A 26958-nucleotide genomic window follows, 5' to 3' on the forward strand; every position below is an offset into this window, starting at 1 on the left:
TTCCCACATTTTAGTGCATGGTAGGAGGCCAGAAAAGATGTAAAGAAAGAAAAAGGAACCTCTTATGATGTAGTGACAGGAGTATTGGAAAATGAAGAACCATTCAGGATCAGGAACTTTTAGTGTAGCTGTGCAAACCAGGAGCCCTATGAACTGACTTCAAGCATTTAGAGAGCCCCAGAATCTTGGGACAAATAGGGAATTGGAGGTGGGGAGGTTCTCTGAGATACTATATAGAAAAGGAAGCTGAAGCTTGGAGTTAAGTTCATAAACCAGTAGCTGAGCCTGGGACAAACTTTTACTTAGCACCCATGTGTGGGTTATTATTATCCCCTTGGGGAAGACTGCGTGATGTGAACAAAGCCAATCCCTGTCCATGTGGAATTTTCCTTAATGTAGTTTTCATCCTATCTGCTTTATTATATGTTTTAACGTTTCGATTTTTAAGCAATCTCTACATCCAACGTGGGACTTAAACTTACAACCCAGAGATCAAGATTCGGAGGCTCCACCGACTGAGCCAGCCCGGGGCTCCTCTTCATCCTATCATAATGGATAGTATTTAACCTCTCCCCAGGGAGGAAACTCTAGGCTCAGAGAGTTGAAGTCACTTGTACAAAGTCACACAGCCAGAAGGTGTCTCGGTCTGGATTTCACCCCAGAGCAAGTGCTCCCGATCAACTTTGCCATATACTACCTCTGAATAGCGATTACAATTATGTAATTATAACTAATGTAATTAATAATTGCAATATAGCATTATAACGTTAGTATAGCTAATATATTAACATTATTGTTATGATGATTACTGTCCTAAAAAGCAGCAGCAACCACCTTTGCCCTGGGCCAGCCTCCATGATAAGGGCTGTCCCTATTCTTTTATTCAACCAATGAATGCTGACCACCTGTTTTGTGCCAGGTACTCCCCCCCCCCCCCCCCCAATTTCACAGATGGGGAAACTGAGGCCCAGGAAGCTTCTCCCAGAGTTTGAGGTATACCGCAACTGGGTGTTCCGAGACCACCTTTGGAAAGCAACCGGATAGTGCTCAATTAACCCGAGGCAGTCTCGCCGCCCCTACAGACGGAACCACCGCGGTCACACCGCCCACCGCCCAGCGCTACTGAACAGCGGTTGGGGCGGGACCACGTCCTCGTGAGGCCGCCGCGACGGCGGTTAGAAGCCCTGCCCCCCGCGCGTGCGCCCTGCCTGTTCCGCCGGCCCGCTCAGCTGCGGGTGTCCGGGCGCGGTTGGAGGCGTCCCCGAGGAGCGCGCGCGCTTGCGCCGGCGTCGGGCTCGCGCACGCGCACCTGCGCCGGCGTCGGGCTCGCGCACGCGCACGACGGCGGCGGCGACGGCGGTTCCTGCCGGGGGCTGCGAGTGGCGGGCGGCTCGGAGGGGAGCAGCGTCGCTGAGGGGCTCGGCGGCAGTGGCGGCGGCTCGGCACGCGTGGCTCTTGGCCCGGCTCGCGCAGCGGCGGGCGTTTCAGTCCGGTTCAGGGGCGTGGGCGCGGCGGCGGCGGCGGCCCGAGGCCTGCGGCCTAGGCCTCAGTGCGGCGGCGGGCTCGAGTGCGGCGCGGGGCCGGCCTGAGGGCCCTACTCGGCGGCACCATGAGTGTGGAGGCGTACGGGCCCAGTTCGCAGACGCTCACCTTCCTGGACACTGAGGAAGCCGAGCTGCTTGGCGCCGACACGCAGGGCTCGGAGTTCGAGTTCACCGACTTCACCCTCCCCAGCCAGACGCAGACGCCCCCAGGTGGCCCCGGCGGCCCCGGAGGAGGTGGTGCGGGAGGCCCGGTCGGCGCTGGCGCGGGCGCTGCGGCCGGACAGCTGGACGCGCAGGTGAGCGGCACATGGCGGCGCCGGAAGCCCGGGCCGGGCCTCGGCGCCCGGGAACCTGCCCCGAGTCCCGCACTCCGGCGGCGTCCGAAGTAACCTGTTCCAGGTCCCTCACTCAGGCCCGGCCCAGGCTGACCTTCCCCGGGTTCCCCGATCCGGCCGGGTCCGGAGTAACCTGCCTCGGCTCCCGGTCTCTAGCGGGGCCGGGGCAGACCTGTTTCGAGTCCCGCTCCGGTGGGGTCCGGGTGATCTGGTCAGGATCTACTTCAGGCCGCGTCTTAGGTCACCTGCCCGAAGTCGCCTTCTGGGCGTGTCCGAGGTGACCTGCCGTCGGGGGTGACCTGTCCCCAAGTTTTCCTCCAGCTGAGTCCGTGCCCTGTTCAAGCCAGCTCCGTGGTGATCCGTCCTCCCTGCCCCACCCCCCACCTGTGGTCCCAGCCGTCTGGGCATTCCCCCTCTCCCGCCCCCGGTCATGCCCACTAAACCGCGGGTTCAAATTTCCCCGGGCCCAGGGACGCTGGAGAGGGCAGGGTCGAAGCTCCCGGAGTAGAAACGGAATTTCAGCCTCCAGTTGAGAACCCCACACTCGCTGGTTATGAAGATTATTCAAGAGACAGGTTGCGTTTTGTTTTTCCTTCTTGCATTGCCTGTTGCTGAAACCGACTTGTTATGTAACTCCCCAGCTCTGTCTTGGAAAAGTTAGGTTTGAGTTTGTTCCTCCAATGGGGGCAGTGATAGTGGGTTTTACATAAGTGGTACTGCCACGTTGGAAAATTTTGTTTTTAATGATGTGAATGTTTAGGGAAAGCTACTTAGGTATTTTAAGTTTGGGTTTGGGTTATGAGAAGTATTAGGGACGCACTTCCTGAACCTATGTCCCAGCCCTGGAGTGGCAGAGGGGACTGGCTGGGGTTTTGGGGTGGGATCCCTTGTCACAGGTGTTCCTTGGCATGAGGATCCACTGTCAGGGCTGGGGGAGCCACCCCATCCTCAGCCAGAGTGAGCTCAGACTCTGTCCTTGGGGGAGGAGGGCTAGCATTCTAGTTGATTGAGTCACTCTCGTGGGTAGACCACCCACTTGGATTTTCTTTTAGCCCCTAATAGAAGCAGAAAACATTTGACTCATTCTAACCCCAGATTTCCTTAAAAATAGATGCCTGATGGGTGGAGCATCAGGGAGAACAGGTGTGCAAGTATGTATTTTTTCAGCTTGGTTTACATATGGTGGAGGAAGATAGGAGAGAGTTTGCCTGGAGAAACGAATGAGCCGTTGGACACTCATGATGACACCTGTAGACCTCTCTGTTTTCACAGCTGTGAAATGGGGGTATAGGAGTTTTATTTTTGTTACACTTTTCAACATACCTGAAATCTGCACTTATGTTTGGATGGACCGGAAACATACATGAAATCTGGACTCAAGTTTGGATGGACCAGATAACGCTGTTTGTAACTTGTGTCCAGTGCGTCCGGAGGCTGAGGATAAAGATCACTCAGTTGAGCGATGTGCCATGGTTAGTGGCAGCTCAGGGTTGGTAAAGGTAATCGTTTTATTGCAAATTCTTTTTAAGACTTTTATTGCATATTCTTTTCTTTATATTGGCCAGTGTTTTTCTGGCCAGTGTAAAACAGCTCTGAGTTCTAGTTTTGTTCCTTGTATTCTGTTTGTGATCAGTGAGTTACAGGGCATGCCCTTCTCTTTCAGTTGAAATAATCCATTTTTCTGCACCTGAGCACTGAGTTGTATAAAATAGGAGCTTTAAAACTCTCCACCAGAGGTAAATGTTGCAGTTGAGCTCACCTGAGTTCTGATGACATCAAAAGGGTTTATCCTTCTTTACTTTTAATTAACTCAGATGACCCACTCACGCGTGTAGCCCAAGTTTGTGTTTGGGGAATGGGAGTTACATCCTTTGTGTCGTAAGAGAAGGCTCTGAATTTGGGGGCAGGAAAAGTCTGAATAGAATTGAAAAGTGGAAAAAAAGTTGATTCTTCCCTATGCCAGTTGGTGGCATTGGCTGCCTACAACATTTGGGATTTTCCTTATTTGTCCTCAAGAGTTGGCTGGGTAACTAACTGTACAGTGGGGCTTCCAGAAAGACTCAAACCCATTCTGAATGCCTTTTGATTTTATCTTATTGAATGAGTAGCTGTAACTTATCAAGTGCTGTGCAGCTACTTCTGTTTCACAGCTTTCTTGAGATAGAATCCATGTAGCATACAGTTTGCCCATTTAAAGTGTACAGTTCAGTAGCTTTTAGTACGTTCAGAGTTGTGCAGCCCTCACCATCGTCAATTTTGGCATATTTTCATCACCCTAAAAAGAAACCCCATACCTCTTAGCTTGTCAGTCCTCCTTTCTCCAACCCCAGGCAGCCACTAATCTTTCTGTCTCAGGTTTACCTACTGTGGACATTTGATATAAATGACAATATGTGGTCTTTTGTGTCTCGTTTCTTTCACCAAGTATGTTTTCAAGGTTCATCCATGCTGTAACATGTATCTACTACCATTTCTTTTTTGACTGAACAGTATTCCACAGTACAGACAGACCACATTTTGTTTATCCACTTATCTGTTGGTGGATATTTGGGTTGTTTATCCTTGTAGCTATTATAAATAATGCTGCTGTGAACATTCATGTGCAGGTTTCTGTGTGGCTGTAGGTGAAATTGCTGGGTTGTGTGGTAACTCTGTGCATAACCTTTGCAGGAGCTGCCAGGCTCCTTCCCAGCGTGCAGCCACTTTTGATACCAGTTTTGCTTAGTGGGTTTTACCTGAAAGTTTGTTTAAATTTTTTTTTTTTTTAACGTTTATTATTGAGAGACAGAGAGACACAGAGCATGAGCAGGGGTGGGACCGAGAGATGGAGAGACACAGAATCCGAAGCAGGCTCCAGGCTCTGAGCTGTCAGCACAGAGCCCGACACGGGGCTCCAACTCACAAACCGCAAGATCCTGACCTGAGCCGAAGTTGGACGCTTAACCGACTGAGCCACCCAGGCGCCCCTACCTGAAAGTTTGTTTAAAGGCAGAATGTGTGTCCCTGCCAGGGTAGAATGGCACAGGGGTGACTCCTGCTGAGCTACAAGTTGGTTCAAATAACATTTGTTTTGCTTATGAAATGAAACTGATATTTATCAAAGCCTTCCAGATCATGGAATGAAAAGTGCTGACATAATCCTGCCAAGTGTCCTTAAGATACAAGGGACCATTTTCTTTTGCCTATCTGACTCTTCGTGGGCCCTTCCCCCGCCCATCAGAGGGCAGGGAAAGGTAATTTCAGAAGTGCTTTGCATAATAGTTGGTGTTATAAACCTTCTGCCCTGTCTAGTTGGAATATATCCTTTTGATGGTTGCTACTGTCATGTTTTCTCCAAATATGGGAATTATGGTAAAGATGTAAGAGTTGGGAACACTACCCAGGCAGAAAAAGGAATTGATACACACAATGATATGGATGCATCTCAGAATAATTCTGGGTAAAAGAAGCACTCTGACCAAAAAAAAAAAAAAAAAAAGAATATATACCCTGTGATTCTGTTTGTATGAAGCCCTAGAAAGTGCTAATAGTAGTAGAAAACAGATTAGTGGTTGGGAGAAGGAGGAAGGAAAAGAGAGAGGGTGACAAAGGGCATAAGGAGACTTGGTGATGGATGTGTTGGTTATCTTGATTGGGTGTTTACATACACTGATGTATGACAACTTATAAAACTATACACTTTAAGCATGCACTGTTGATTGTATGTCAGTTACACCTCAATGAAACTGAAAAGGCCACAGGGAGATACCACTACCTGCTCATAAGAGTGGCTCAAATTTTTTAAAAGGCTGGAAAGCCACTTGTAACTTTCATACCTTGCTGATGGGATGGTTCACCCATTTCTCTGTGGTCCAGCAGAGAAGCAAAGGTGGTTGTCCACACGTGGGGCTGCTCTGAGCATTTATAGCTGATTCGTTCTTGAGAGCCCCAGACTGGAAAAAACTCCAGTGACCATCAACAGGTAAATGGGTAAACAAAGGCTCTTCTTCAGTTGTAGTCTTGAGTACATACACTTGAGCTTCTTTTCCTCTTCAAGTGGTAGATACTTGAGTAAAGAGTTGCTACCTAGTCTTCAGAATTGATCATGGAAAGCTGTCCTAACATATTCTTGACCATCCAGGTAAACAGATCATCTTCTGCTTATTGGCCTGTAGTTTATGAAGAGGAGGAATGAATTCAGTACAGTCTAGGGGTTCCCAAAAGTGGTGAGTTTAAAATTTGAGTGGGACTTTTTCCATCTGGTTTTGTGAACACTCAGTTCAGCGGTGATATAAGCACACCTTGAGAAAATTGGAGATAAGACACTGGTAACCTTGCAGGAGCTCTGGCAAGTGTTCGTTCAGCACTTTCCCCTTATTGGATTTCCCAAGTTTGTTTCTAGATGGTTAGGACTCCATGGGCGATTAGGGGAGAGGAAGGGCTTACATGTCATTGGTGAATAAGCAAAATGACTTCTTACTCTGTTCACCCTAATTTCTTAACCCAGATTGAATACGATTGGGGGCAAAGTTAACACTTGAACAATACCAGTGTTAACTGAAAAACAAAGTTCTTTCTCAATCCTGCTCCCACAACCAAAAAAAGGAGACGTTTTTCTAATAGCTTTATTAAGGTATGATCACATACCATAGAGTCTTGTATGTAAATGTGCAATTCAGTGTTTTTCTAGTAAATTTGCAGAGTTGTTCGACCATCACACAATTCATGGCCTCTTTTTCTTCCCCTTCCTGCTCCTTCTCCTTCCTGCCCCTCCCCTTTTTGCTCCTGTTAATCTTTGTAGTTTCTCATCAGCATCTCTAATGTAGGGAAATGGAGTGACCCCGTGCTCAGCCACTCCCAGTCACCTGTTGGGGGAGATTCACCACCCTGTATGCTGGGCCCTCCACGTGGGTGCAGAGTCAGGAACGGAGGCCTGGCCACGCTGCTTTCAGGGTGAGCCTGGGAGCCCTCATATATCTGTTCATGTTTACTTTTGATCCCACTGTACATGCTGTCAGGCCAGTCTCTTCAGCCTGGTCGTTGTCTCCTGCCCCTCTCTGTAGTCCTGCTTCTTGCCTTGCTGTGCTCTCTGAGGATTGGGGGTCAAAGTGAATCCTTTGCCATCTGTAGCTGTTGTGTTAGAAATGACAGGTGCTGCTCAGACTGCGGTTGACCTTTGGGATCATGAGGGCCCAGAAGAGGGAGTGGTCTGCCCTGCAGAGGGAAAGCTTTTGTGAGCAGTGTTCCTTGAGTTCAGGAAGGCATGCTGCTGGGCAGAGAGGTGGGCATGGAGCGCTACACTTGGCTTGGTGTGGAGGAGAGTGGGTGCGGGCAAGGGTTGATACGCCGTGCCAGGGGCTCGGGCTGGATCCTAGAGCCTCATGGAGCTGCTGAGGGGATATTGTGACCTCGCTTGAGAGGAAGGGCCCTTAGATGGCAGGTAGACCTGGCAGAGTGTGGACAAAGCCAGAAGGGGAGCTCCGGCAGAGTGCCTTGTGGTCAGATATGTGCCTGTGCATGCCGGCGCATGTGTATAAATGTGAGTGTGTGAACTACTACAGTACCAGGCAGCCAGAGTGGCCACTCCTGCTGGGACATGTTGACTGCACTGGATACCCTGTTGCCCCTGAGTCCTCATAAGGAATTATGGCTAGAGCAGACACAAGTTCTGTCTGTGGTTTTTGTCAGGGCCCGTGATCCCCCAAGGCTGAGGCAGGGCTCCTCTCTGATGGGAGGTATGGGTGGAGTTGGCGCTGGTCAGCAGACCCTTTGGAGACACTGCCCTGAGAGAGAGGGTAAGAGGCTCTGCAGAAAGGGAGAGACCCCACCAGAGCAGCATGCACGGAGGCTGGAGGGAGCAGATTCTGGGCAGTGGCTCTCAACTGAGGGGCATTTGTGGTTGTTGCCCTGGCAGGGTGGTCTTGCAGTGTTGCCGGGATAGTCCTGCCCGCAGAGAAGGGTCATGACTCCCAGTTCTGCTTGGTGGGACCCGGAACAGAGTGTGGCCTGGAAGGTGTGGAAGGGCAGCGAGTCTGGCTGAGTCTTCAGGGCTTCATTTTCCAGGTCTCGGGGCCCTGCTTTCAGGGGGTCTTTGAACTCTTCTTGGCAGAGGAGCTTTCCTTGAGAGCAGCATCCTGCTTCCTCTAGTAAACATGGGGATGCTGGGTCCTGGGATCCCATGGCTGGGAAAGGATCGTTGTGCCTGTTTGTATGTGTTAGTCTGGTAGCAGCTTGTGAGCTGGATTACTGAGCCAAGCCGGGCTTCTTTGGATCCCTGCAGACTGTTGCCTGGATGGCTTCTAGACCTAGGCTGCTTGCTGAGCTCTGCGGGTAGCCCTTTGTCACGACTGAGGATGGCACTTTCGTGTCTGCTTTGCTCCTTGCAGAGCTCAGCTGCCAGGGATGCCAGTGACTTGGGGGAGGTGGCTCTCCTCATCTTGGAGTAGAAGGCATTTGGTCAGAACTGTGCTTGCCTTCCGTCACTCTTTTTGAGTGCATGGCTCCTCGGACTCCATGGAGGCCACCGTGTCCATCTATATTGTGTAAAAACGTTGGTTATGGATTCTCTGCAAGTAAAGAAAACAAACCCGGCATATCCATCTCCTCAGTTCAGCAGTTTTGTCCTCTGGCCCTTTATTCTCATCGCAGAAGAGCTTTAAAAGAAATCCAACATGTTATTACATCCTTCCTTCTGAGGTTGAGCCATATGAGTTAGCAATACACAATCATTTTGACCTATATTTACTATGCGTTTCTAGAAACAAAAAAGCATCTTTCCATCATAGGCAATACTGCCGTTGTCAGATGAACAGCACTGACAGTCGTTTTTTGGGATCATCTAATCCACAGGGCTTCCCTTTCTCCACAGATTCTTCACTCGTGAGAAGATGTCTTGACTTGGTCTGGCCCCCAGTGAGGTCCACCATTTATGTGATGGTTATGAATCTTGGCTTGCTCTCCAGGGCAGCCTCTCCCTCTTCTTTTCATGCCACTGAGCTGGGGTCCAGTCTGTGTCATTGTCCTGTGAGGTGTCCTGGCTTCTGGACTGAACCCATCATCACACCCTGGCTTCTCCCTGCAGGTGTGGAGTGGGCTCCTTTGAGAGTAATGATCCCAGGGCTGGACATGCAGAGGCAGCCCAGGTCGAGGTGGGGATGCCTCGGACACATCAAGGACACTCTGAGCATTGAAATGAACCATAGGCCTGGACTCAGCATGCTGACCAGAACAAGGGTTCTCTGTAAAGAGGGAGGCTGGTGAGGATCCTTTTTATCCAGAATCTGGGGACCACTCTCTTGAGTGGGACCATGTGAAGGCATTTTCGTAGGTCGGAAATGGTTGAATGTCAGCAGTTACATGTGGTTAAAACTGATGGATTAAAGAAGGCTAAAGAGACAGCATAAGTAACGAGTGTTAACTAGGTCTTGAATGTAGAAAACTAGAAAGGACGTTAGGGTGTTGGGGAATTGTGCTTGTGCTTATTAGATAGCAGTATTATATCAGTTTTATCAGCATAATTCCCAAGCGTGAGGCTTGTATAGTGATTACATGGAGAAGATGCTTGTCCTGGGGCTTGCGACTCTGAAATGGGTCAGGAAAGTAAAAGTGTGTGTGTGCAGAGGGACAGAGCACGTGTGGTAAAGTGTGCGTGGCTGGTGGATCCAGGTGATGGTTATGTGAGTTGTTTATTCCCTGTCGTTTTGAAACTTTCTCGAAAGCTGGGGGGAGGCCAGAACTTCTGTTAGCTTTTTCCAGAGGTGAGGCTCAGCCTCTCCTTACCCTGAGGGAAAGGTGATTGCCCACTCTCTTTTTATTTAAACCTCAGGATAGAAAAATACTTTTATTGATGAGATGAATTATTTTACATTTCAGTGTTTATGCTTTTAGTGTGAAGATGTATTCATTTAGCCTACACTATGAGGGCTTCCTGGGGTGTGGCTCATTTCTAGGTCCTGGGGTCATAGTAGGGACCCCTGCTTTGGGGCTCCACAGATGGAATGGGGGAGGCCTCCCTGGGAGGCGCCCTGTGGACTGAGACCCAAAGGACCAAGAGCCAGCTGTGCAGAAACCAAGGGACAGTGAGTGCAAAGGCCCCGGAGCACTGGCAGACTCAGAGACTGAGGGACTGAAAGGTCCATTTCATGCTGCGTGGTACAATGCTTATGAGGTTTGGAGTAAAAATCTGTGGTCTAAAAGTTCTTACCAGCACATTTGGGAGTGATTTTTGAATTTACATGCTTTTCCTCTGTGGGACTGAAGCAACCTTTCTTCCTGCTACTCTGATGTACACAGTGAATTCTGTAGTTGCTTGTATGAAACTGTCCCTGGGCAGAAAACATCTGCAGACCTCTACCCAGAGCAGAGGCGAAGAGGGAACTGTTTCTCCAGTGATGTGATGCCTGGGAGTGGGCTCAGGGTTCCTGTGGGTGCGGGGGGGGGGGGGGGGGTGCTGCCTCTCTGAGCCTTGCAGGCTGCGGGGGTCCTGACTGGAAGTGAGGGGTTGATAATCTCGGAGGACCTCAGTCCTGTTCTGGCCAAGGACCCTTCACTCCTCCCGTCTTGTCACCTGGCATGGGTTGTGGACCTTCTCTGTGCTGGGCACTCTCTAGTTAGAGCTTTGTTTTAACTAATTTAATTATAGTTTCTAAGGTCAGATGTATTTTTGAACTTAATGTTTATCTTAAAACTTTCCAGAGAGTAGAGGGAGAAACTAACAACCCCACTATAGAAGTCAGTTTGTGTTGTGGCCAGATCGTAGCTGGGCAGGAGTGGGGCTGAGTGGGAGCTGGGAGTGTGTGCGTGTGTGTGTGTGTGTGTGGGCCACGTATACATTATACGTTCCCTAACCAGGAGGCTGGAGGGCTACTGGGCCTTGGAGAATCTGAACTGTCTTCTCTGGGCCCCCAGCTCTAGTGGAGGTGTGGAAAGTCTACCTGACCTTGTATCTGTATCATATTGTCTCCCAAGAGTTCTGAGAGTAGACCTACATTTCTTTCCCCATTATTAACCTGAAGGGGTAAGTGTGCAGGGTGGGTCCCCATGTGGCTGGTCAGGAGGTGTCCTCTGCTGGTTCAGGCCTTCCCCTGGTGAGGGGAGGTGAACTGTGGGATCTGAGGCCCAGATGAGGCAGGAATGGGTAGGAAGATGGCACCCAGGTGGTATGCACTTTTCTGTATTACTCTGTGGACCAATTTTGATGTTTCAGGACAGTAAAGCTTCAGATATCACCAAGGGCATTTCTTTACACGTAAAAGCTTATGCAATCTAATAAGATATTTTAGGAGTTCTTCTAGATAAGGAATCTGTAAACATTTTCTTAAAAGGCTAGATAGTAAATGTCCTAAACATTGTGGGATAAGAAGTAAAATTGAGGATATTATTAGGTATTTAATCCAGCTGTTTATAAATACTGGGGAGCGCCTGGATGGCTCAGTCGGTTAAGCATCTGACTTCAACTTGGGTTGATCTCATGGTTCGTGAGTTCAAGCCCCGCTTCGGGCTCTGTGCTGACAGCTAAGAGCCTGGAGCCTACTTCAGATTCTGTGTCTCCCTGTGTCTCTCTGCCCCACTCACACTTGGTCTCTGTCTCTCTTTTTCAAAAAATAAACAATTTTTTTTTTTTTTTTTTTTTAAATATGAGTACCAGGGTGCCTAGGTGGCTCAGTCAGTTGAGTATCCAACTCTTGATTTCAACTCAGGTCATTGTCCCAGGGTCATGGGATCAGTCTCCAAACCTACTTAAGATTCTCTTTCCCGCCCCCTGCTCATGCTCTCTCTTTAAAAAAAAAAAAAAAAAAAAAAATGTAAATGCTATTCTGAGCTTGAGAGGGGGAGCTGCATGCTTATTCCTTCCTGGACCACCTTCTTAGCCTTCTGATGATCCTGGGTGGTGGTGGTTTGTTTGTTTGTTTGTTTTTAAGTTTATTTTGAGAGGGGCAGAGCATGAGCAGGGGAGGGGCAAAGAAAGAGAGGGAGAATCCCAAGCAGGCTCCGTGTGGTCAGTGTGCAGAACCCGACCCGGGGCTCAAACCCATGAAACCATGAGATCATGACCTGAGCTGAAATCAAGAGTCAGATGCTTAACCAACTGAGCCACCTAAGCTCCCTAATTCTGGGTTTTAAGGTGTTTTTCTGCTGAGATTGGATTGGAAAGATAGCACATTTCTCTTTAGAAAGATGAAAGCTGATCAGAGTGAAGTCATAAAAGGTGTCAATATGCATTTAAGCTCAGGATACCAGATCTATGGAAAGAATTGTTTGTTTTTTAAAGTTCATTTATTTTGAGAGGGAGAGCATGAGCAGGGGAGGGGCAGAGAGAGAGGGAGAGAGAATTCCAAGCAGGCCCAGCATTCGTCAGCACAGAGCCTGATACAGGATTTGAACCCATGAACTGTGGGATCATGACCTGAGCCGAAATCAAGAGTTGGACGCCTTACTAAGTCACCCAGGCATCCCTGGAAAGAATAGTTTTAGATCAAGTAAAAAGTTTGCCTTCCATAATATTCTCAGAAACCTTGTTACCTTAAATACTTGAGGAACCTGTTTACTGATTTTAAGAGTTTAAATGGGATCACAGATGTCAATTTCTTTCTTTCTTTCTTTCTTTCTTTCTTTCTTTCTTTTTCTTTTCTTTTCTTTTCTTTTCTTTTCTTTTCTTTTCTTTTCTTTTCTTTTCTTTTTTGATTTTTGAGAGAACATGAGCAGGGGAGGTGCACAGAGAGGGGGACAGAAGATCTGCAGAGGGCTCCATGCTTACAACAGAGAGTCCGATGTGGGGGCTCAAACTCAGGAACCTTGGGATCATAACCTGAACTGCTTTATCAGTCGAGCCACCCAGACACCCCTGCAGATGTCAATTTCTAATTGCTGCCTTCTGCAGCATGAGATGCATACCTCCTTCTCTGCCATAAGATGAAATCCTGGTGCTGTGACCTGGCCACACACTTTCAGAAAACCAACATGTGTTGGGGCGCCTGGGTGGCTCAGTCGGTTAAGCGTCCCGACTTCGGCTCAGGTCATGATCTCGCGGTCCGTGAGTTCGAGCCCCGCGTCGGGCTCTGTGCTAATGCTCAGAGCCTGGAGCCTGTTTCAGATTCTGTGTCCCCCTCTCTCTGACCCTCCCCCGTTCATGCTCCCTCCCTCTCTCTCTCTGTCTCAAAAATAAATAAATGTTAAAAAAAAAAAATCTCTTAAAAAGAAAACCAACACGTGCGTGCCTAACACAGTCATACCAGGAGACATTGCGAGCCAGCAGTGCTGGCCCTGGGTGGCAGCCTCACAGTAGCATTGCCACTGCATGTGTCAAGAGAAACATTGCCAAACAGGTGACTTTTTGAAGTGATAGCCAACGATCAGAATTTCAAAGCACCTCAACAAAGAATGTAACAATCTAATTAAAAATGGGCAAAGGACTTCAATAAACATTTCTCCAAAGAAGATATATAAATGACCAACAAGCACAAGAGATCCTCAGTTTCATTAGCTACCATAGAAATGCAAATCAAAGCCACAATGAGATAACTACCTCATATTCATTAAGTTGGTTATTTAAAAAAAAACCAGAAGAATGATAATGAGTATCATCGAGGCTATGGAGAAATTGGAACCCTTGTGCACTGTTGGTGGGAATGTAAAATGGCATAGTCTCTGTGGAAAACACTATGCAGTTCCTCAGAAAAGTTAGATATAGAATTACCATAAGATCCAGCAAGTCTGCTTCTTTTGGGGTATATCCCCAAAAGAATTGAAAGCCGGAACTTGATGAGATCGCTGTATACCATGTTCATGGCAGCCAAAAGGTGGAAAAAACCCAAGTGCCCACTGAAGAGTAAACGGGTAAACAAAACGTCTGTCCATACAGTGGAATGTTATTCAGCCTTAAGAAGGGAAATTCTGACACATGCTACAACATGGATAAATCTTGAGGACAGTATGCTATGTGAAATAAGCCAGTCACAAAAAGACAAACACTATGAGACCATTTATATGAGATCTCTAGGGTAGTCAAGTTTTCAGAGAAAGTAGAAACGTGGGTCCCAGGGGCTCAGGGGGGAATGGAGGGTTGGTAATGGATACAGAGTTTCAGTTTCAGATGAAAAAGTTGTAGAGATGGGTGTTGGTGATGATTGTAGAATAATAGGACTGTATTTAATGCCACTGAGCTATACACTTAAAAATGGTTACAAGGGGGAGGGGGGTGTCTGGGTGGCTCAGTTGGTTAAGCAATCCAGTTCTTGATTTCGGCTCAGGTCATGATCTCCCAGTTCATGAGTTCAAGCCCCGCGGCGGGCTCTTCGCTGACAGTGTGGAGCCCTGGGCAGTGTGGAGTCTCTCTGCCCCTTGCTTGCTCGTGCTTGCTCTCTTTCCCTCCCCCTCCCTCTCCCCCTCCCCCTCCTTCTCTTGCTCAAAAATAAATATTTTAAAAATGGCTACAGTAGTACATTTTATATTATGTGTATTTTACTACAATTTAAAAAAAAGAGAGATCAGGGGTTCACAAAGAAGTGCTTGTGATTGTTACAGTACTGTCTTTGCATTAAAATCCAAATGTTGATTTTGATTTTTTCTTTGAAAAAAAATTTTTTTTTCAAACAAAGCATAGTTTTCTTTCATTTAACTTGGTTGTTGCCTGCCTGAAAAAAGTGCATTAAAGTAGTGGCAGAAGCTGTGAAATGGGGTTCTAATGTGGGCTGAGACCATTACAGACACAGCTGTAGATACCCCCCTACTCACAACCCAAATGCGCCACTGCAGTTTCCAGAATGCCCCCTAGGGGGCAATGCACTTCCTGATTCCCCCGTGTAACTGGGTGTGTGCTGCCCTCTCCCCCCACCCACCCCCAGCTCCACATCCCCAAGAGATCTGCTGTCTTTAGAATCTTACAGGTAACTTGGCTGGAGCAGTGGACAGGAAAAGGCCCCGGGGGCACTGCTGGCTTGAGCTGCACTGGCCTGAGCTGACCCCACATGGTGTGGCTCTAAGTGGCAAGGGCTTTTTGAGGGAGGGGGGGGGGCCAGTGTCTGATCCTGTCTCACTGCTCAGAGAAATCTGGTGCCTGCCCTGGGGCTTCTGTCATTCATTCCTCCCCGTCCTCATCACTGTTCCGACACTCCTGCTGCCTGACCCAACCTCATGTGGGAGATGTGTCATCTCCTCCTGTTGGGAGGATGGGGAGATGACAAGGACTGTTGACTGCTGTCTGAGGTTCCTGGCGGTGGCTTTAGGAATGCCCGTTAATCTCTGGCGAGTTGAATCCATGTGCCTCTGAATGGAAATGTGAGCTCAGTAGAAGTGCCTGTGAAATTCATGGGTTATTGTTAAAATTGCCTTTTGGTATGTTTTTGCAGTTGTAACTTATAAAAGGTAATATAAGTAGTAAGATTATAGCCTGAGTTTGGAAGGTCATCCTAACATTGAACTACTAATTCATAAGGAAGAGGGGCTGCCCTCTGGAGAGGGAAACTGGCAGTGGAGGAAGTATGTTGACTAGTGAGAAAACTGCTCTCCCTCATCTCCAGTGGACACAGCCTTTACGTCTGGTGCTTAGGCTTTGGTGGGACCCATCACTCTGCTGGCATTCCAGGCCCTCTGTCCTGACACTGTGCAACTGTCCCCAGAGGGGATTGCAACAACTTTGTAAAAAGTCATCCTGCTCCTTGTGACCCTCAGTCATGGGAACGAAGCGTTTTCCTCAGCATCCAGTTTGCTCATGGCTCCGTGACCAGATGGGATTGGACCTGGATATGCAGGAGGCAGGGTGGATGACCTAGGTCACCATCACCCTGTTTTTGTCCAGATGGGTTTAATAGGGAGAGTGTAAAAAGTCCAGTCAGAAGAAGCTGAACTGTCTTAGGTGGAGAGCAGGCCGGCACTTGTGGGAAGGTCACCACGGCTGCTCGTTTGAGGAGAGGTCACGTGCCTGGGCTAAGGCCTGGAAGCTGCAGCCTTGCGTGGTGATGGTACTGTTCTGCCGTAGGTCGGTGGACCAGAGGGCATTCTGCAGAACGGGGCTGTGGATGACAATGTGGCCAAGACCAGCCAGCTGTTGGCCGAGTTGAACTTTGAAGAAGATGAAGAAGATACCTATTACACGAAGGATCTCCCTGTACATGCCTGCAGGTGAGTGCCGACGGCAGAGTCTCAGACTCATCCCGCAGAGCTTTTTCATTCTAGTGGGTTTGCTGGCTTTAGAAGCCCATCTAAGCCAATGAACTGTGACATTTGGTATTACGAAATAAGGAGATTCTTCAGATTTGTGTACACATAGTCAGGAGCAGGAGGGTGGGGTCAGCACACTCTGACACCCCTAATTCACCTAGAGGGTAGGGGAAAGACTCTCCTTCTCAGGCCTTGAGGTGGTTGGTTCCTGGTACCTGTTCCGCTCACTCATTCAAAAGAATTCCTCACATTTGGTGAGCATTTAGGTTTAGAGGGTAAACAAACAGCAGCTAAAATTTCTCTTACAAAGAGATGATTGATTGTAGGATACTTTAAAATATCTGCCTCTCTGATGTGTTCAAAATTCCCCCAAAATTGGAGTTGAATAATCAGTGGGTAGACCTGTTTGTTGACCAAATTTGGAATTCTCATCTAGAGCAGGATCCATCTGTTACATTTTGACCCTTAAGCTTGGACTTACTCTTGCTTTGTTACACATACGCAAGAAAATTGAGACCAAAAGAGGTGAAATGATCTTGCTCAGGGCACCCGGCCAGTCAGGGCCACTTTAGACCTGGGCCACGGCTCAGTCTTGCCCACCTCTCGGGCACATTGCCCCCCCAGAGTCTGTGCCCACCACAGGATAGTGCTGCTCTTTTCCCTGCTCTGTGGACAGACTTTTTTTTTTTTTTATAACAATTTTGGCTTTTTGTTTTTAACTTTATTTTGGCTCTTGTTTCCACTCTTGTTTACAAATGTTTTTATGTACGTGTTAGTGATGTGTCAGTGTTCCTGTTGCCTACACATTTGACAGTGAAGTGGTTCCGGTAAAGCTGCAGGTGGTTAAAGTTTGCACACCCCCTCACCTTCCCAGCTGTCCCCAAGGTGTGGGGTGTTGCAGGGAAGGTTCTTGGCTGACCCACATTCAGTTTGAGACTGAGTCTTGGCTTCATACGCACAGAGGACTCTGTGGTGAGCCAGTTTTTGTTTTTGATGTGTTGATTTTCAGAAGAATGAGGCTGGGGGCTCTCCTGAGGTGCTCCTTGCAAGCTTGAGCTCAGTCTGCGCCCTGAGACTCTCTGCTGCTGGGGCTGAGCTGAGCGTTCCCAGGAGCATGGCGCCCTCTGCTGGGATGTGGAGTGCCTTGTGAACGTGGTGTGGTTACAGCTTACTCTTCTGTGTGCCCAGAGCCAGGGATGCTGACTTCCGTTCTTTTAAGTCACAGTTCTGGAAACTTCAGGCCAAAGGGAGTGACAGGGGGTTGCTTTGGGGTGTCAGACCTCCATTGTTGGGCTCACCTGGCACTTTCCACAGTTCTCACCCCTCACCTGGAAGGGGCTTTGCTGTTGTCTAGGGCCTCTCTGAGGAAGCTCCCCAGCACCCTGAACCCTTTCCCTGCATTTGCAGGGTCAAGAAGCCTCTGCAGTTAACTGATTGGATTTTGCTAGTGGGATCGTTGGGTTTGAGTATGTGTTTAATGAAAAATTTAAAAATGTTGTAAGAGGAAAGAATTTTACATCCTGCCAAATTAAAACCAGAGAAAGACCTTCCAGCTTTAACTGTTGATGTTTTGCCTTTTTTAGTTACTGCGGAATACACGATCCTGCTTGCGTGGTTTACTGTAATACCAGCAAGAAGTGGTTCTGTAATGGACGTGGAAATACTTCTGGCAGGTAGATAATCAAACCGCGCATGTGTCTTTAATCAGTGCTGTGCTCAGATTTGTGTGTAAATTATGGAAATGTTGAAGCAAAAGCACAATATAAAATCACGCTAACAAACCTGGTTTTTTCCCTCCTCTGTGACTGGTTTAACTTGAAACAGATGGTGGTGTGTGAATGCCTTAATGTATTTACCCTTGATTTATTCTCTGTGGTTCTTTTTATTATGCAAGTAGGGTTGGCTTAATTCTCGTTCCCAGTTTTTATTTATATTTTTCTGCAAGATGAGCTCCTGGCACGCCCGTTTGTCTTCATTACTGGGTGCCTGGGGAGGATGTTCCCAAGACAGTAATGGGCATCCATGGGAGCCGCTTCCTGAGAAGGCTCCCTCTGGCCTTAGCTCATCGGAGCAGTCCTGAGGCTAATACGGGCCAGATCCTGAATCATCGGATTAAATTAAGTTCACTTGACCGTCGTCTCTGGGCTTCCCTTCCTGCTGTTGATCAGCAGCAGCTGTGACTGGGTCTCTTGTATTTGGGGTGAGACCAGTTTTGTGCTGGTGCTTGGATTCCAGGGAGAGTCCAGTCTGTTTGTCTAGTTCTAGTGATGGGACTCCTTGGTCCCTACCACCAGTGAGGGTCCAGTCCTAGTGGCTTCTCCAGAGGCTGCCATCATGTGTGATAGCTCACTCCTCTGTCGTAGAGAAGCAGAGCAGAGTCTTGTGGGAAATGGCGCCTGGTCTTCGGCAAGAAAGCAGCATTTTCTGGGGTTCGTGTTTTAGAGACATAAAGTGGTGAAACCCCGTAGGAAAGTTTATTTGCGCAGAGCCCCCACTCTTCCTGTGTCTTCAGCAGCTGTAGGCCAGGCCTCACCATCTCGTACTGCCTGAGGACAGTGGACAGATCTCGTGTCATCTTAGAGTGAGCAGTGCGAACTGTGAGCTTCTGAGTGAGGCAAGAAAGGGGACTGATGCTTAATTTTTTAAAAAATGTTGCATTTATTTTGAGAGAGTGAGCACAAGAGGGGGGGGGAGGGAGGGAGGGAGGGAGGGAGGGAGGGAGAGAGAGAGAGAGAGAGAGAGAGAGAGAGAATATGAATATCAAGCAGGCTCCATGCTGTCAACACAGAGCCCTTACTCAGGGCTCCATATCACAAACCGTGAGATCATAACCTGAGCTGAATCAAGAATCAGATGCTTAAGCACCTGAGCCCCCCAGGCGTCCCATGGTATTTATTTTAAAGGTTTGAAAGGAAAAGCATCTTCAGGGTAACCAGTATCATATCCCATTTTCAGAATGTTCTGGGTAATTTCAGCATTACTGTGATTGCATTAGTTCCTCTCCTGCAGGAAAAGCAATTAAATAAAACTTAGCTGGCAACCCCAGCTTCCGGTCAGCAGAGCCAAGATCAGGGAAGTGAGTGAAAGGCCTCTAAGAGAAAACAGACTCTGTCAGCCACCACTGCATGTTTGCATGAGGCCAGATTATAAAGATAATGGGGCAGCCACTGCCTTCAGGGAGCTTCCAGTGTAGGTGGGGTGAGGTGGGTGCAGAAAAGACAGAGGAAATCAGAGTCTGGTAAAATGCCCAGTTGTGTGTGACAGCTTCAGAAAAGTGGATGCTGAGAGCGGTGACGGTTGGTTGGATAATCTGACTAGCTTCATGGGTCCAGAGAGGGTTAGGATGTCAGCTGAAGCTTGCAACAGAAGGGGTTTCCCCGGAGGTGAAGGGAGGGCGGCAGCAGCAAGGCAGGCTGGAAGCCCAGCAGGCGTGCTCAGTGCTCAGTGTCTGACAGGCGTTCAGGTAGCTGGGAGAGCCCAAGGCAGAGCCAAGCACCACTTGTTGGACCCCAAGCAAGGCTGACTTGTCTTAGGGTGGAGTTTGCAAGCCCCGGGTGTAAGCGAGCTCTGTCCCGGAAATGGGAAGGCCACGCGGCAGTAAGGAAAGAGCGAGACAAGCCGGTTTCAGATAGTTCAGAGCCGGCCCTGTGCTTCCTGAGAGTAGCCCTGGGCCCTGCTGCTCCATGTTTTTTACTGTCCTCAGGTTTCTAATATGTTTGGTTATCGAGTTTCCTGGCCTGCAGCAAATTAGGAGGGGCTGTTGCTCCTGGAAGCAGGCACAGTGGCCAGAAGAGACTACACCGAGAAAGAAGCCTCTCCAAACAGAGAGGAGCGGTGGAAGGGGCAAAACCTCCTGCTTCTCCGGGACAGCAGTCTTGGCCTCAGTGATATGTTCAGTCAGGCCCCATACGTAGGATTTCAGAAAGCAGGAACTAAAAAAAAGAAGCAGGAACTATGTGAAACGTGTTAGGAAAGTTTTCCTTAAAGGCTGTTCAAGTCGGATTGATTTTTACGCTCAGTGGGGAGCCAGTTCAGGGGCGGGCTGGTCCCCTGGGATGCCAGATGGATGAGGTGTGACCGCCCCTGCTAATGGACTGTGAACGGTACCGGAACTTTTAACGGGGGGGCTTGAAAATTGGAAGTGGTGAAAAGCCAAACTTTGGGTGTTAACTATTTATCATTTCCTGGTTTCAGCCACATTGTAAATCACCTCGTGAGGGCAAAATGCAAAGAGGTGACTCTGCACAAGGATGGGCCCCTGGGGGAGACAGTTCTGGAGTGTTACAACTGTGGCTGCCGCAATGTCTTCCTCCTCGGCTTCATCCCTGCCAAAGCGGACTCCGTAGTGGTGCTCCTGTGCAGGTGAGGGCGGGGCCCTGATTTGGAGGGGGCGGGGCATTCGGTGCCAGCCGGCCCTATTCTGCCCAAGGGAGAGGTGTGAGCACATTTGCGGGGGAGGGGCTAGTCAGAACTGAGTGTGTTGAGGAACTCTTCTGGGGCGGGTTCTGGTTAAGTCATGAAAACACTTGTGTAAAAGCGGTGTTCTAAAAGTTCAGAGTTCAAGTGCATGGGGAGAGGCAATGTATTATTAACAATTTAAAGGTAATGTGATCACATAATAAAACGTAGGGAACATCATTTTGGGGTGAAAAGTAAGCCTTGGGGGCAGAGGTCATCCTCACCTGGGCTCTCCCTGCCCACGGTGTTTCTGTAGGCAGCCCTGCGCCAGTCAGAGCAGCCTCAAGGACATCAACTGGGACAGCTCCCAGTGGCAGCCCCTGATCCAGGACCGCTGCTTCCTCTCTTGGCTGGTCAAGATCCCTTCTGAGCAGGAGCAGCTGCGGGCCCGGCAGATCACTGCTCAGCAGATCAACAAGCTGGAGGAGCTCTGGAAGGTAAGGGCCTGCTGAGAATGCAAATCTGCCTCAGCACATTTCTGGTCCAGGGGGAGCTGCTGGGAGTGTGTTCAAAACAGGAGATTCTGGAAGGAGCTCAGGAGAGACTGCCCTGTGTACTTGAGTGGCCCCTTGGTAGAAGCCCATGGCCACCTCCTGCCAGGCCTGTGGGGAAGGACAGCTCCGGTTGTTGGAATTTCTCTCTTGTTGCAGAGGGAAAGAGGGTGGGAGAGGGTGAGGGTGGGTAGTGGGAGGGAGGAGGACCAGAACTGTCTGTGGATGGACCTGCTGGGAGGACCCTGGGCCTGGGGAATCAGGACTGTGAGGATGCTGTACAACCCCGTGGGGCCTGTGATGTGTCAGCCAGGGTGACACCAGGCCAGGGGTGAATGTTCAGGGGGAAAGGGTCCAGGTCACACAGGTCAGAGAGGCAGGGCCTATGGCAGCTGGTGGAGTGAAGGGGAGGGGTTCCATATTGCGTGGTGGGGTGCCTGCCCCGCCCAACAGATCTCCTTCCCAAGGGAAGCCCTTCTCTGCTTCTGGCAGCTTTTATGATAAAATTTCAGTAACTGGGCTAGAAATTTTAATTAGGTACCTGTATAATCTGAAAATTTTTTTTAACGTTTATTTAGTTTTGAGAGAGAGCGTGAGTGGCAGAGGGGCAGAGAGAAAGGGAGACACAGAATCTGAAGCAGGCTCCAGGCTCTGAGCTGCCAGCACAGAGCCCGATGTGGGGCTCGAACTCACAAACTGGAAGATCGTGACCTGAGGCGAAGTCGGACACTCCACTGACTGAGCCACCCAGGAGCCCATATATAATCCAAAATCTTTTTCTTTTTTCAATGTTTTTTTATTTGTTTTTATGAGGGGAGGGAGGGGCAGAGAGAGGGGGAGACAGATGGTCCGAAGCAGGCTCTGCACTGACAGCACAGAGCCCGATGCGGGGCTCAAACTCATGAACCATGAGATCATGACGTGAGCTGAAGTCGAACACTTAACTGACTGAGCCGCCCAGGTGCCCCTAATCCGAAATCTTAAATGTGAATTAATTTTTGAGTGCAAGTCAGAATATTTCTGCAGTGTCATCTAGCAGGGTACCTTTCTGCTTCGATTTTCAGATTGCCAGATTTATAAACGTTTCCTGTTTATATCCCCACAGCCCAGATACTGTTCTGTCCCGGCCAGGGAAGAGTGTGTCACCCCCGTCGGTGCAGCACAGGGTCAGAAAGAATGGGGGGGGGCGGTGCTCCCCTTTTGTTTACACACCCAGGGAACTAGTGGTCTTTCTTGTACCCCAAAAGAAGTATTTTCTCTCCTAGTTCAGGGGCTAGGCATTGGTTGGAGGATGCGGCCATTTGATGGTATAGGTGCGTCAGGCTGTGTACTTGGGGTGTCATTGCCAATATTCGCCCTGCTGGTGTAGCCCTGGGCAGAGGAGGGTTAGGAGCAATGGCTGAAGTTTGAGCAAAGACCCGGGCCAGCGTCTGCCTCCCTGTGCCACATACACTTCCTCATACGAGGGCTCTCCTTGTGGGGTGGACACCACTGACTGCTGGTGCCCTTCTCTGTGTCAGGCCAACGTCGACTCATTCTGAGAGGTGATGGATATGCTCTGTTCTTCCGGTGACTAGTGAGCTCGTGTGTAGTTCCTGTCGTATGTCGGTGAAAATGGGCAAGAACACGGTGTGGCGCTTGTGTTGTAGGAAAATCCTTCTGCCACCTTGGAGGATCTGGAGAAGCCCGGTGTGGATGAGGAGCCGCAGCACGTCCTCTTGCGGTACGAGGACGCCTACCAGTACCAGAACATATTCGGCCCTCTGGTCAAGCTGGAGGCCGACTACGATAAGAAACTGAAAGAGTCCCAGGTGATGTGTGTGCAGGAGGGTTTCGGTCATTGTAACACAGCGTCTCTCCTAAGGTCTGGGGAGGGCAGTTTCCTCTGCAAACTGCGGACGCTGATGCGGGCTGAGGCACAGTGCCCTGAGAGACAGAACGGTGGATTGAGGGCAGGCGAGGGTGTGACCCTCGGGCAGACGCCCGGTCACTCTGAGCTAAACACCGGCCTGAGTGTTTTCTGATTTAAAATCCAACAAAAATCCCTCACAGTTGGGTTCGCAGCCTTTGCCCACAGCTACAAGAGTCGGACCCGAGGAGCCATGGCACGCTGAGGGCGCTCCTCGTACCAGTTCCACGAAGAACACATAGGAAGTGGGAGCTCCGAGGATCAGCTGTCAGCCTCCTTCTCCCTCTGCAGTTCACAGAGAAGCCGCCTCCAAGAGCAGACACCGTGTGGGGGTCTCCTGGTCAACTTGAGTGGGTTCTGGGGGTCCTAATGGCTTCTCTTCTGGATATGCCCTTGTCGGTGTTTCAGGCTGTTGGGTGCCGCTCGCTGTACCCCGACGTCATGGCTCGTAAGGTTGCCATAGGGCACACACCTGTGGAAACCCAGACACGAGGAGTCCAGGCCTGTGTCTGTGTCTCAGGCTAACAGGGGTCTTATCTTTCATGTGCTCAGACTCAAGATAACATCACGGTCAGGTGGGACCTGGGCCTTAACAAGAAGAGAATCGCCTACTTCACTTTGCCCAAGACTGACTCTGGTAATGAGGATTTAGTCATAATTTGGTTAAGAGGTGATTTTAAGTTTTAAAATATTTGTGACCATAAGTAGCATAAAATTCCTAGTTTCTCCCTTGTAAAGTGTCCCTTAATTTGTTTAAACTCTTCATGGTGGCAGCCTCGGCACATGTTGAAAACGCTAACTTTCTTGTTGTCTTTTTTCTGGAAGACATGCGGCTCATGCAGGGAGATGAGATATGCCTGAGATACAAAGGGGATCTGGCACCCCTGTGGAAAGGGATCGGCCACGTCATCAAGGTCCCTGATAGTATCCTTCGAGTAAAGAAAGGCGAGCTTGTCCTGAGCGCCGCAGATGGAAGAAAGGGCGTCTTGGGCGGCCATGGCTGGAGGTGCCCCTTTGAGGGGAGTTTGCCGCCGAGCCCTTTCTTCAGCTGTACTGAGGGCGTGCGGTCTGCTTCAGACCGGTCAAAGAGCGGCTTTGCCTGAGGCCAGGGTGCTCCCAGCTCTGCCCCCCGGGGCTCTGTGGAAGTTCCTTCAGAAGCCCGGCCGGGGTGGGGCCGCTCCCTGCCTGCACTGCCCCAGTGCGCCCAGGGAGGGTGCGGGAGCTGGCTGTAGTGAGCCACACACAGCGGCGTCTGTCCGCGAGCGCCTGGGGCAGGCTGGCCTTCTCTGTTTGGCGCAGAGGAGGGGGCTCTCTCCTCAGTAGCCTAATGAAAAGTCTCCTCAGAAAGGTAAACCCGGCTTTTGACAAAGATGAAACTTAACTCAGTGGCACAGATTATGGCGATGAGATCGCCATTGAGCTTCGGAGCAGTGTGGGCGCCCCTGTGGAGGTGACTCACAACTTCCAGGTGGATTTCGTGTGGAAGTCAACCTCATTTGATAGGTATGTCCACCTCGCCCCCTGCGGGCGCACCTGCCACCTGCTGTGCAGTCAGTCACTTGCTGTTGGCCCAGGCACTGCCTTCAGCACCTGGATGATTCTCTGCATCCCAGAGGGCAAGACTTCACCCGTCTGGGTCGTGCGTGTTGCTGACCCTGAGCTTTCCTTCCAGGATGCAGAGTGCTTTGAAAACGTTTGCTGTGGATGAGACCTCCGTGTCAGGCTACATCTACCACAAACTGCTCGGCCACGAGGTGGAGGATGTGATCATCAAGTGCCAGCTGCCGAAACGCTTCACGGCACAGGGGCTCCCAGACCTCAACCACTCCCAGGTTCTCACTTTTTCAGGGGGGTGGAAGGGGCCTGGCCTGACCGGCAGAGCCTGCCGGGTGGGTGGCCCTCCACTCGGCGGGGGCGGCTGCAGCCTAAAAGCTGCTTGTGTCTGAAGGTTTACGCTGTGAAGACTGTGCTGCAGAGACCACTGAGCCTGATTCAGGGGCCACCGGGCACGGGGAAGACCGTGACCTCTGCCACCATCGTCTACCACCTGGCTCGGCAGGGCAACGGGTAGGGCTCAGCACGGCCCGAGGTGGAAAGAGGGAGGCCTGTCTGCTAGGCTGCCCGGGGGCTATTTTTTGTATTATTTGTATGAGGTCTGGCCTTTATGGTTGCTTTTAACAAGAAAGCCTGCTGCTCTGGTAAAGGCGGTGGATGGGTTGACGTATCCTGAGTTTTGTGCCTGTGTGCTTCGAGGGGCTTTGAAAGTCTTTACGGTGCAGACGGGAGGGTGAGGATGCGGGACCCAGTAGCACTGCTGCGCGAGAGAAGTGTAGAAACCAGGTGGGTACAGGACGCTCTGCAGACTGGTCGGGTTTTGTAGCTCCTTCAGCTTTGTTCACTCCTGGCGTTAGTCTTAGATTGCGAGCGGGTTCCACTACCTGTGATTCAGAAGGCCAGTGCTGGCAGTTGGCGTTTCCTGAATTTCCCCTGGGCGAGTCCTGAGACGTCTGTTCACGTTGTGTTGAAGGCCTGTGCTCGTCTGTGCTCCGAGTAACATAGCTGTGGATCAGCTGACTGAGAAGATCCACCAGACTGGGCTGAAAGTCGTGCGGCTCTGCGCGAAGAGCCGTGAGGCCATTGATTCCCCGGTGTCATTCCTGGCCCTGCACAACCAGATCAGGAACATGGATAGGTGGGTGTTGAGCCGCCTGCCTCGAGCGTGGTGCTTCTCCCGCGTGCGGGCCCTGGCAGCGCCTGCCTCCTGTGCCCGCTCACGTGTTGCTGTGCCTCCAGCATGCCGGAGCTACAGAAGCTGCAGCAGCTGAAGGACGAGACTGGGGAGCTGTCCTCTGCCGACGAGAAGCGGTACCGGGCCCTGAAGCGCACCGCCGAGCGGGAGCTGCTCATGGTGAGCTCTTACCTGTGGGGTGGTGTCGTGTTCGGTTTGGCTGTGGGAACTGTTTGAGTTTGCCAAGCGTAGGATGGCATCTCCAGGTCAGGTTTTTTGTGGGTTTTTTTTTTGCTTTTGAGAGAGAACTTCCATACCTCCCGTATTTACCTTCACTGTGGTTGTGCACCTTGGCCAGGAGGTGGGTCTGCAACATTCTCCTGCTCTTTTTTAACAAACTAAGGTTTTCCTGGCTCTGCATTGCCTCTCAGAGGCTGTCTTGAGGCACAGAACCATTTCTGTGCTGAGGGGTTATTCTGATGAAGTTCACCAACTTAGGATCTCAAAAGTTAGTGTCCCTGCAGCCTAGACCTAGAGATTGTTTGGGTGGGACAGCCTGTTGCCATAGGTGTCAGGGTTGGGGGGTGGTCCGTGTCCTGTCCCTTCTGCCCTTTGGGGCCTGGCAACATTTACCATGCCCTGAGGCCTCGCCTGCTCTCATTTCCAGAATGCAGATGTCATCTGCTGCACGTGTGTGGGTGCAGGGGACCCAAGGCTCGCCAAGATGCAGTTCCGCTCCATCTTAATTGACGAGAGCACCCAGGCCACCGAACCAGAGTGCATGGTCCCTGTGGTTCTTGGCGCCAAGCAGGTGGGCCATGTCACTGTTCCATGTAGTCCTGTTTGAAAACCAGTGGGTATTCTCTTGTTCGGTTTCATGTAAATTTCAGTGCTGGAGGTTTATTTTTGGTAATGCTCTGTAATGCCATATGATGTCCTGGCAGAGCAGAGGGATGCATGGAGGGTCCGCTGAGGGGTTCTTGGAAAGATGGGTGACACAGAGAGCTCTTTGGGTCCAAGTGCATGTCTGTGTGTCTCATATACAGGTCTCCCCCACCGTCCAAGAGTAAAGAATTCCCTTGAAGCCTCTCATAAGCCAAAATGGGATAAAGTGAAGAACATCCCCGCTTTCCAAAAATTCGCATTACACCATTCTGCTTTTACAAAAGGCCTGTGTTAGTTCCTGTTTTTGACAACCAAAATAAATTGGCAGAGGATTTGTGCTTTTACGGAAAAAGCCATTACCATACTAACGTGGTCTTTTGTGAAAGAGAGGTGGCATAACACGAACCTTTTTGGGAAAGCCTGGATACCTGTATGTGGCGGCAGGTTTTCTGGCGCCTGGTCAGATGGTACT

General features: G+C 50.1%; 1 protein-coding gene across 2 annotated transcripts in view; it reads left to right on the forward strand.

Moving 5' to 3' along the window:
• The first annotated feature begins 1323 nt into the window (after window positions 1–1323).
• Window positions 1324–26958, forward strand: part of UPF1 (UPF1 RNA helicase and ATPase) — a 37195-nt gene continuing 11560 nt past the window's right edge. Inside the window, exons 1-14 of one of the 2 annotated variants that reach the window (XM_060630708.3) lie at window positions 1324–1840; window positions 15834–15976; window positions 17599–17688; window positions 20210–20377; window positions 20730–20910; window positions 22614–22775; window positions 23426–23543; window positions 23699–23797; window positions 24268–24376; window positions 24546–24705; window positions 24822–24940; window positions 25401–25565; window positions 25667–25781; window positions 26269–26412. In XM_060630708.3, the coding sequence (XP_060486691.1) occupies window positions 1610–1840; window positions 15834–15976; window positions 17599–17688; window positions 20210–20377; window positions 20730–20910; window positions 22614–22775; window positions 23426–23543; window positions 23699–23797; window positions 24268–24376; window positions 24546–24705; window positions 24822–24940; window positions 25401–25565; window positions 25667–25781; window positions 26269–26412 (2004 nt within the window). In that variant the 5' untranslated portion in view covers window positions 1324–1609. The remainder of the gene's footprint in view (window positions 1841–15833; window positions 15977–17598; window positions 17689–20209; window positions 20378–20729; window positions 20911–22613; window positions 22776–23425; window positions 23544–23698; window positions 23798–24267; window positions 24377–24545; window positions 24706–24821; window positions 24941–25400; window positions 25566–25666; window positions 25782–26268; window positions 26413–26958) is intronic. The other variant, XM_060630709.3, reaches the window with a different exon arrangement.

This window comes from Panthera onca, chromosome A2 (assembly GCF_046562875.1).
Source record: "Panthera onca isolate mPanOnc1 chromosome A2, mPanOnc1 haplotype 2, whole genome shotgun sequence".
Taxonomy (NCBI): domain Eukaryota; kingdom Metazoa; phylum Chordata; class Mammalia; order Carnivora; family Felidae; genus Panthera; species Panthera onca.